The sequence below is a fragment of the Emydura macquarii genome, unplaced genomic scaffold (genome assembly GCF_026122565.2).
Source record: "Emydura macquarii macquarii isolate MOO-44397 ecotype Brisbane River unplaced genomic scaffold, CSIRO-AGI_Emac_v2 contig_1551, whole genome shotgun sequence".
Classification (NCBI taxonomy): Eukaryota; Metazoa; Chordata; order Testudines; family Chelidae; genus Emydura; species Emydura macquarii.
This window is the reverse complement of record NW_027131688.1, coordinates 13,889,950-13,900,812: the sequence shown is the minus strand read 5'-3', so window position 1 is coordinate 13,900,812 and position 10,863 is coordinate 13,889,950. Positions and strand designations below refer to the sequence as shown.

General features: G+C 46.3%; 1 protein-coding gene across 1 annotated transcript in view; it reads right to left on the bottom strand.

The window, feature by feature from the left end:
• Positions 1-964: 964 nt before the first annotated feature.
• The window catches only part of PRKCH (protein kinase C eta), a 170,010-nt gene continuing 160,111 nt past the window's right edge, over positions 965-10,863 (bottom strand). Inside the window, exons 13-14 of the mRNA XM_067554909.1 lie at positions 3,829-3,972; positions 965-1,979 (exon numbers count right to left, since the gene is read on the bottom strand). Coding sequence (XP_067411010.1) covers positions 1,833-1,979; positions 3,829-3,972 — 291 coding nt within the window. The 3' untranslated portion in view covers positions 965-1,832. The remainder of the gene's footprint in view (positions 1,980-3,828; positions 3,973-10,863) is intronic.

The window sequence follows — 10,863 nt, the reverse complement described above, 5'->3', positions numbered from 1 at the left end:
CCCACAGTGTGCTTCTTGCTTGGTAAAGAGAGAGACTCCAATTTTAACAGTGCTCAGATGCTGCAGTGCTGGGTGTGGCCTGATCCAAAGACTGCAGAGGTCAAAGAAAGGACACCACCCGACTTCCATAAGCCTTGGATACCACTGTAAAGTCTTGTCTACAGGCACAACTTATACCACTTTAACTACACCAGCATAATTAAAGTAGTACAACCACCAAGTACGAATGCAGTTCTACTGGTATACAATAATTTATGCCTGTGCAGGAAGAGAAATAAACTGTACCAATATAAGCACTTCTATACCAGTAGAACTGCATCCATACTAGGGGTTGCATGTGTGCAACGCTATCAGATTTTTGTTTTTTTTAAAAAAACCATACCCCTAACCAACATAGTTTTTCAGGTACAATGTCAGTGTAGGCCAGACATGGAGCCCTCTTTTTTCGGTTTAAAGTTTGTGACTCATAATACAAAGACATGAGTAGCTTTGCAACTGTTTAAAACACATCTCCGCTTCCTACTCATTGGTATCTGCCCATGAGGTAGTCAAATCCTCAAGGAGAAAGGTTCTAATCCTGACATGCAGCCTGAAGTTTTGCAATAGCTAAAGAAGTCAGCATTGGAAATGGACATAGAATGTGTCCACTATCCAGAAGTACAAGTAAAGCACATCTGAATCTCCTAATGGAGTGACTAGTTTCTAGAAGCTGCTTTCAACATTGTATCAGCTTGATTATGGCTCATGTGATTAAGGCTACAATTGATAAGGCAACCGCTCTGAATAACAAGCTCTTAAATCCAAACCAAACTAGGTCACCTCTCCCCTTGAATCTTAGAGAAGGTTTATCCTTCTAAGGAGAGAGTATTGGCCTTTTATGTCATTGTTTATTAGTTGACAATTCTGCTTTCAAAAAGCTTTGCAGCTCCCATCACAATCATGCTACAAATAATTTAAGAGCTACCACTTTCCATCAACGTTTTAATGAGCCAGTGAACTCACAAAATGGGCTCTGCAGAACATAATTAAATAAAATCCGTCTAAGTAAATGGCAAGGTTTTACACACAATATTTTAGTTGAAAACAGCTGGTATGTAGAGAAAGGAGCATTGAGAGTGCATGATGCAAAAAGGCATTTCACAGAATGCAAATGCTAAGACTTTTCACATCACACAAATACTAAAACACTGAGCTTACAAGTGGCTTCACTCCGATTTGGAGGAACATGTGGGGGTGAGACTTTTTTGCTTTTGCTAGTCTGCACAGTAAAATATTTTACATGGAAGCCCAAAACAGTTTCAAAGAGCCATTTGTCCTTAGGATAGAAATAAATACTTCGGAAACAGTTAGCGCCATATGGACCAGCTAGCTCAATGAGCCCAGTGGATGCTGGTTCTTCCCATGTCTCGAAAGAGGCGGCAGTGCTGGATCCCGTAAAGCTGAGTCCTGCAAACGGTCAGTATTGTAAAATGTCTGTCTGGCTCAGAGCTGCAAGATTCTGTTCCTTTCATGCTCACACCAACTCCCCAAACTCACTGTAAATTGCAACTAGCGAGATCCGTGCTGAATCAAACATTGCGGCATTAAATCCTCTGTCTGCATTGACTATTTATGATACCATGTTTATTCCAGCCCTAAAGATATTTGATATCAGAGCTGCACAAGTCCTAAGGGTTTTTTTTTCAATTTCACATTAAGGTAAATTTGTTGGTGGTGCTGTTGCATAACATAAGGCCGTTTCAGTGTACTCCATGAGAATGAAATTCCTGGTAAACCCAATTTTCACTTTTTCTGCCAGGTTCTATCACCACCTTGCACAACCTTCCATGTGGCTATGGCTGTAATTCTGGATCAGTGTATGAAAAGTTTCTAAATTCTTCTTGGTTAATCATTGCAAGAATCCCCTCTTCGATAGGGGTTAGAACTGGTTCTTCTTTTATAAAATCAGGATCAAAATTACTAACATCTTCTCTGCATTTCTGCCAAACAAAAAGACAAGGAGAGAGGTCAAAAACTTGCACCATCATTTTTCTATTCTCTTTCTTTGTAGCTTATTCTCATCTTGAAATGTATGACTGCCTCCAGGGAGAGCTCAGCTGTTCTGTAACCCACTTTGGGCTGTATCCTGTAAGATGCTGAGTGCCCCTGCTTAGCCCTCGATAAGCCGGTCCTTTCTCTGTAAGCCTTAGTAGGCCTTTCGCAGGCAAACCCCTCACTGACTTAGTTGACAGAAACATGGTGCAGTAATCCCTTCCTTTGTTTAAGTGTCAGACTGCACAGACCCAGCCATTCCCAGTAATTATACACACTGTTGCCAATTAGCTAAATTTACATAGTCCTTCCTTATCTGTGCAGTATCTGAAGCCTCATTGGGGGATATTCTCCTTTGTTCAAAAGCCATTATACTTGTACAATAATGAATTAGTTATGTCATGGGAGGAACAAACACCATGTCTCCAGGTGCTGGATTCCTACCCACTCAGTACAAAGTATGACTGTTTTCAATAGAGACACACAAAGTTGGCTTATGGCACATTTTGACAAGTTGCTTATTTTTCCTGCACCCAGAAGAGCAAGGAGACGTTTTATTACCATGAGAGTTTATTTTTTCCTGATCCACTCTACCAAGGGAATTCACTAGGCTCTGCTGAATGGTCACTCTCCACTGTACAAGAACATGTGCACATTTAGTGTGGGATTTTCAGACACACTCAGCATTGGCTTAGCTTTGCTCCTACTCACGTCTCAAAAGGGAGATGTCATTGATTTCCAGCGGGGCTGAGAAAGGCAGGGCTAAGAGCCTTGGGAAAGCCCACACTTATTGTTTCCTTGACAAGTCTTACAAACCTTGCACAACCAAAGAGATTTTCAAGCTCAGCAGATACCACAGCTCTCTGGTTGCAATAGGAAGCTTGATTCTGAAGTCCAAGCTGTTCATTAGCCAAGACAGAGGCCAAGTACCAGGGATGGCTGAACCAGGGTCCCAAAATTAAAACTGGGGAAGATCCTGGTCCCAGGAAGACTTGGATTCAGGTTAAGGAAAAGGCGGAACATAAAGAGCCCGATCCTGAAAAGTACCGAGCACCTGCAGCAACCTGGTTGGGCCTGATTCTGCATGCACTGAACTCAACGGGAGTTGTGCAATTCAAATAAATGGGAACAGGACTGGGCCCACTGATTGCAATGTGAAGTAAAGGAGCTCCAAGGATCAGGCCCCAAAAGGGAATTTAAAAGGCAATGGTGCCATAGGAAATGAATTGGAGAGAATCTCCACTGGGAACGAACATTAAAGCATCATGAGGAGCATTGGTGGGGCAGTATGGGACAGAGGGACAGTACGGGACAATCCATCATTGTAATTATTCACTGGCATTAATTACAGTAGCATGCAGAAGTCCCAGCACAGATCACTGCACCATTGGGCTAGGCACTGTACAAACACCCAGTGAGAGAAAAATCCTCCCTTAACAACTTATGGTTTCAAGAGACAAGGCAGGTTTAGGTGAGGGAAGGATTATTACCCCTCATTTTATACATGGGCATTAAGGCACACAGGGGAGTTAGGTGCCTTATCTGTTTGGGCACTTCTGAAAATGTGTGTCTTTAGATGCTTAGGTATCATCTATCTGTTCCAGGGAGATTAAGTGACTTGACCAGTGTCACACAGGGAGTCTGTGGCAGAGCTGCAAATTGAGCCCACTTCTACTAAGTCCTAGTCCTGTGCTTTAACCACAAGGCTGTCCTTCCACTGCATCCTCCACAGCAGTTATACAGCTAGTGAAAGAATTCAGCAAAAGGAGGGACTCTTGTCCACTCCATATTACTCACAATTCGAGGTCTGAAGGGTGGCTCCATCTGGCGCTGGTTCAGCAAGTCCCAGTCCAATTCTTTAAAGTAGGGGTGCCTCAGGATAGTGTTCTCTCCACCCTGAGCCAGGCTGCCCAGGCGCAAGTTGGGGTTCTTGGTCATAAACTGCAGAGCAAAATAAATGAGCCTGGTTAGTCCTTTACTCACATCCAGCAAGTAAACTGGGGAGACCCCTATTTCTAGCAAATGCTGGTCCTCAGCTTTCTTGTTGAGACTACATTGCTGGCTACACTTTCCACCGTCAATACATTGGAAGAGCATGCAGAGATCTTGACTCCTCTTTTAGGGAGGGAACATGGATATATTTATGTCCTTGGCCATTTCTATTTCAGATACGTCCTTGGTCACCATGATAATAAAAGAAAGTTAAAGTGCAAGAACTGCAGCCCTATTGACTTTGCACATTTTTTGTCTCCCTCCCCCCAAGAACAAAAGCTCTTTATAAGGTTGGTACTTGCCAGCTGCTTGGGCTTTGGACTGGAGTCAGTTTTGAACTGTGGCTTTTTCCTAAACAGCCTGCTGAAGTGAAGCCAGAAACCTGTATTGTGCTTCCCGCAGTCTCAGAGAAATCAGAGGTGGCTGAGGAAGGGTTTGCATTTCAGAGATCATTAAGAAGGAAGCAGCAATCCAAAGAAAACTGAATATATGAATGTATACAGGTGATATCACCTTTTGTGCATGAAACTCACTGAAGGACTGTCCCTTCTCTGCTACTAGGGGAAAGAAACCTCTGTATAGCAGCATCAAACTTCAGCCAGGGGTTCTGATCTGAAGGAAAATAGTAAGAAAAGCTATGGATCATCTAACCAGTTCAGCCCTGGGGTGAGAGGCATATGGCTTGTACCTTTCAGATTCCAGAAATAATGATCAAGTGAGAATGCATTTTCAAGCATTGGAAAGTCCTTTCTTATACTAGTAATAGAGTATTTTGTTTTTAAACTTCAGGACATAGTTTTTTAAAAAAGACTGAAGAAACTGAAGAAACCAAATCAAAACTCTACCCCGCCCCCAAACATTTCATTCACTAGAGCAGTGTTTCTCAAATAGTGTTCTGCGGAACCCTGGGATTCCGCGGACTGAGTTGAAGGGTTCTGCGAAAAAGCGGAACCGTGCCGCCAAAATTAACAGAAATTGTGCGCCGCCGAACAGCTGTGATCGCGCCGCCGAAAACAGCTTAGAGAGCGTGCCGCTGAAAAGGGGAAGATTTTCTGGACTTGTCAGTGGAGGGTATGGCATGGCCGCGCAAGGGTGCCATGGCGAAATATAATTGAGAAACACTGCACTAGAGTAAGGGAAATCTGATTCAATTTGCCTGTGAAAAACAGCCACTTCAATTTGCTGAGCCAACTGAAATGGCAGCAGGAAGAAATATCAGGATCATCGGTTGAGTTGTCCTGACGAATCCCTTGAGGATGAAAAAGTATGACACTTAGTGAATATTGCACAAGCCACACCAGACATCTGGTCACTGGTGTTGGAATTTTAAGTCTACTGTATCCTTGGCAATGAGAAAATTAAAACGAGGAGGAGCTTTGAGAGACCTACTGAATCTGACTGGAGAAAGCCCCAGAGGGGTAGTGGCTTGAGTTTGATTGAGAGGCAGCAGCAGGAGACTGACCCTGGCGTCTCTTATAACCCCTATTTTTCTTTCTGTAGCGGTCGCTCCCAAATCTGTGAGGCAGTTGGGGCCTGAAGTGTCTGCTACAGGTCAACGGCGTGTAGACGCTCAAAGAGCGGAGTGTGGCTCTGGAGTCTTTTAAATCGTGCAGCCTCGTGTCCATTTGTTCTGTGAACAGGGCTGCACCATCGAATGGAAGGTCCAGAATAGATCGTTGGGCTTCTGAGGACAAGCCGGATGACTGAAGCTACGAGGCTCTTCTCATCAAGACAGCTGACACCATTGTCCTAGCTGCCGAAGCGGCCGCATCAGAGGCTGACTGGAGGAAGGCTTGGGCTACTCTCTCGCCCTCCTCCAGTGTAGCCTCAAACTTCTGTTTGGAGTCCTCAGGCAGAGTCTATGAACTCTGTGCCATATATTATAATCGTATCTCCCCAACAGAGCTTGCTGGTTCGATATGCGTAGTTACAGGCTTGCAGTTGAGTAAACCTTTCTGACAATAAGGTCTAGTCTCTTTGCCTTTTTATATTTGGGTGGGGGGTCGAACTCGCCTGCCCTTGTCTGTCTCTTTCGTTGGCAGCTGTTACCATCAACGATCCCACAGAGGGATGAGAGTTCAAATATTCGAATCCCTTAGTGGGTACGTGATATTTTCTCTCAGCCTGCTTAGATGTAGGGGGCAAGGAGGCTGGAGTCTGCCACTAGGCCTCGACTAGCTTCACAACTCCTTCATTGACTGAGAGGGCCCCCTTAGATGGGGCTGCTGCTGCCAGGATGTCAAGGAGTTCACCAGCAGGCTCCTTCAGCTCCTTTGCCTCTAAGCCCAGGTTTGAGGCTACCAGTTTGAGCAGCTCTTGGTGTGCTCTAGTCGTCCTGTGGGACAGTGGCAGAGGGCCCTGCTACTGCCTCATCTGGCAAGGAGGATGATGATGCCGCGAGGGTGGAGGGATGAGCTCTTCCTCCCTCGCTGGAGTGGCCCCTTCTGGGGCTACTTCAGAAACTTCCGCATCTTGGCCTGACTCCACGTCTAAGTCAGGAGCGGGTGAGTGGCTGCTGCTGACTGCCTCTCTGAAGCCCCTGAGAGCGAATGCTCATGTATGGCCCTGGGGCGGGGGGGGAACTCCCATGGGTTCCACAACTGCTATGGGACGGGCCATTGCCTCCCGAAGGGGGCCCCAAAGGGAAGGCTGCAGCTGCTGTAGTGGTTGTCTGCTTCTTGGGCAGGACAACCTCATCCCCTTCCGAATCCGAGGAGTCCTCTCTTGGTGACCACGGCGGTGCCGATGTCGCCTCTATTTCCCCACTTTCCTGGAAGGAATGGCGTCTTGGTACCGGGACCTGTGGGGCACTGCCGTGTGTCTGGAGACCTGCGGTTGTATTCCAGTGACCGATATCGGCGAGACGGGGACCAGTGCTGAGATTCTGGAGTTCGGCATTGGTGTTCTGGGGACCAGTGGCGTGACTCTGAGGACCGGTATCGTGCGTCCGGAGACCAGTGCCGTGAGTCCGACTGTTGGCGATGCGGCTCCGGTGACTGCTGGCGAGGTGTCGGCGACCTGCGCGGAGCCAGGGAATGCCGCCTTGGTGTTGGAGATCGCTGCGGAGGCCCCATTGCGGGCTTGCCTCTGGATGGCCCCGCAGTTGATGGTACTGGCAAGGGGTCCTGGTGCAGAAGCCTTCTTTCTCTGGACATTGGCGGCATGGGAATCGATAGGAGGCCCTTGGCTACGTGGAATGCCTCGGGTGCAGATGGTGCTGTGGGGTGCCTGGGCCCCTCCAGCTCCCAGGAGTCAGCGTCGAGTCCCGGATCGGGCTGGGAATTTCAAGGGGTGAGGCTGTTGCCGACCCGAGTCCCGGCGAAGACGAGCGGCCCAGCACGGGTCTCACCTCGTCTCCTGTGCCCTTTTTGTCCCACCTTGGTGCCGGTGAGCTCCCTCTCCCGGTATGCGCCTTCCTATGCTGCTTCTTTGGCACCAGGGACGGCGATCGGTGCCAGAGGGGCGCTCCCACCAATGCTGATGTACTCGGCGCCTAGTCTGAACGGCCCAGCTCGGAGGCTGGTGTAAGAGCCGACACCATTAGAAGTGCTCTCAGTCTAACGTCCCTTCTTTCTTTGTGCGAGGTCTTTATGGATCATCCACTTATCTAGCACGTGAGTCTCTCCCAGGCACGTCAGGCAGCTCTGGCGAGGGTCATTCACTGGCATGGGCTTCTTGCACGACACGCAAGGTTTGAAGCCAGGGACTGGAGCATACCCCGTCCCTTGGTCTATGTCCCCCGTGGGGGTGTATCTACGATATAACAGGCAAACTAAGATCTAAACTAACTAACTAACTAACTAACTTTTAACTATGTACACTGTTACTAAGAGAAGAAACCACTGGGTTAGAAGAGCTTGCTGAAGCAAGAGGACGTTCCAGCACCGTCACAGGTGGTAAGAAGGAACCGAGAGGAAGAGGGGGACCAGTGGCGACCCTTATGCAGGCGCATATGTGTGCGACCCCAGAGGGCGCCAGAGTCAACCCCATGGATACCACTAAGGGAAAAATCTCTGGCACCAGTGCATGTGGCGCACACACACCTGACATGAAATGGACATGAGCAAGCACTTGAAGAAGAAAAATTATTCTTATTTGTATTACAGTGTTTCTTAGAAGTTCCTACCCTGGTCAGGTCCCATTGCGATAGGCCCTATACAAACACGCAGTATGAGACTATATTTTCCCAAAAGAACTGAGATTAAATTGGCAAGACAAAGGAGGCAAAGAGGAAATGGAGGCATGGCCAGACGAAGTGACTTGTCCAAGGTCACGTCACACAGCAGCTGGAAATACAGCCCAGGTCTCCTGACTCCCAGCCCTGTACCTATCCACTACCCCGTGTTGCCTCTGCTTAGAATGAAAAACAACAAACATTTTCAAGCTGCAGCAAAGGTTTGGTACATTTAGGTTCAAGCCATGTAAAAATAAAAATCTGAATGGGTTTGTCCATCCACAAAATCAATCCAGAGCCCTGGGAAGTAGGAGTGTGTTTACATGCTCACCGGCTTGTTTTATGCAGCATTATGCCAAAACTGCATCAAGCAAAGGCATCCAGTGCAACAAATCAAGGCCACCCAATTGTTCTGGTTCTGTTCACTGGCTCTGATTAGCACAATGGACCTGCACCTCTTCAGGAAATTACAGCTGACACAAGAACGTTGGTATCACTAAGCAGAACATATCTGGCTTTTGGTATCCAAAGGAGGCAGGAAGGGAACCAGCCCTTCAAATTTGCTCACATATGGAATGCACTTCTGACTGACGGCTCCCTGGGCCAGTTGTGAGAGGCTGCATAATTACTGCAAGCTCATGGCAGGGCTACAGGGAAAATCTTTTGAAGTGATCCTTGTTTGAGAAGAGTAAACATCCTTGGAAATGATTTGAATCACTGGATATCTGATCAAAGTGGCTTCTTCTCCCGTACTTTATATTTTATGTATAAATTCCATTCTGTTCTGCAGTTCATCTTGTTTTGGAAGTGTGAGTTTTCAACGTGCACAAGCACCAAGGCTCAAGTGACAAACCAGAAGCTTGAATCATTATCTTGCTGTCTCTCTAAAAACCAAAGGGCCTCTATCTCATTTACATCACTTGGACAGTGTAGGGGGCCTTAAAAGAGAGTATAAATAACTAAATTCTCCAAAGGCACCTTTACACTACCAGAGTGCTATCAAAGGGCTTTATTAAATGAGAATCAGGCCCAAAATATTCTGTTTTAAAACAGGCAAGATATAATTCAAAAGGACAGTCACATTTATGATCATCATCATCATCATCACCACACAATTGCATCCATCTCTGACTCACAGTACACTGTACTGAGGCATTCTGCGTGCATCTGTAGTTCAGCATGTGTGATTTATCATTCTGAAATTCTAGCCCTTCGATGCTATTATACAGTACCTGTAAACTGTTACCATATCCATGGCCCCTTGGAACATCCTAGCTGATTACATAGGCTGATGTGCTGTCCTCATGCCTTTATAACCCTGGGGCCATCACAAACAGCATGCTGTTTGCCATTTCTAGTCATCGTGATTTCTGGAAATTGCATGTCTGTGGCAGACTGGATACAGTCAGCATATTTTGTGTGGAAAATGGTTGAATTGAACATCTAGTACGTATCTGGCAGGAAAAACACAGTACGCTAACAGTGCCTCTGACTAATTGTGTCAATGTTGACGTTTTGCGCCGCAATGTCATCTCATATCATATGATATATACATATCAAATCATATGATGCATTTCAAATTAAAGGCTGAAATGTTCAAAGCCGCCTAAGGGATTTGGATGCCCAATTCTCATTAAATTTAATAATCTAAAGGATATGCTCTAATTCAGCCGGTAGTAATGGGCTTCATGGAGGAATCATTGGCTGAAATTCTAAGGCAGAAAGCCATGCAGGAGGTCAGACATATGATTATGATGGTCTCTTCTGGCCTTAAAAAAATCTATGAATCTCTCTCAGCAGCATTTAGAAACTCAGTCAAAATGTTTGATTATTTATTCTTTCTATTACAGTAGCATCTAGAGGCTTAATAGCCGGGACTCAATATGCTGGGTGCTGTACATGCACATAATAAAAACAGCCTCTGAATAGACAGGACAGACAAAGAGTGGGAGGAGGGAAGTATTATCTCCATTTTACAGATAGGTAAGTAGCTCAAGGTCACAGAGCAAGTCTGTGGCAGAGCTGGGAATCCAGCCCAGCTTTCCAGAGTCTCAATCCACTGCCTTAACCACAAAGACCAGCCTTCCTCTCCAAAGTGTTTACATGAGTTATGTGAGGTTGAAGCCTGCGACAGAGGCTCAGAAATTTTAGCCAACACCTTCCTAACTAGTCAGTGGCAGGACGGGTATTGCAGGATGCCATGCTAGGCTACCAGAGAGCTCTGCGGGTTTCTGGATAGCAAATGGGACATGAATGGGGCAAGGGAAAAACATAAGGACATTTAAAAAATCCAGGGCCTAGCCTCAAGCACTGTACTGGGAAATGATAAACTTGGGGGGGGGGGGGGGGGGGGGGGGAGCTTTCCACAATCTTGGCCCCACTTAGAATCCTGAGGGAAGCAAGACTTAGAATAATCTATATTCATAGCAAGCTCCAGGTCTGAGACACCTTCCAAGTCCAACTCTGCTGGGAGGCGATTCATAGGTAGAAAGTCTCCCTTGGAAAATGTTACTTATTAATACTTATTCAGTATCTGTATTTTGCACCAATAACTAGGCAACTAATATGAATATCTGCTTCTGGATCCAGCCCTATCTACAAACTGCCAGGCAAAGAGGCACTTAGAAAGAATGAGACATCCCTTAGCAAAAGCAAAACAGTTAAAA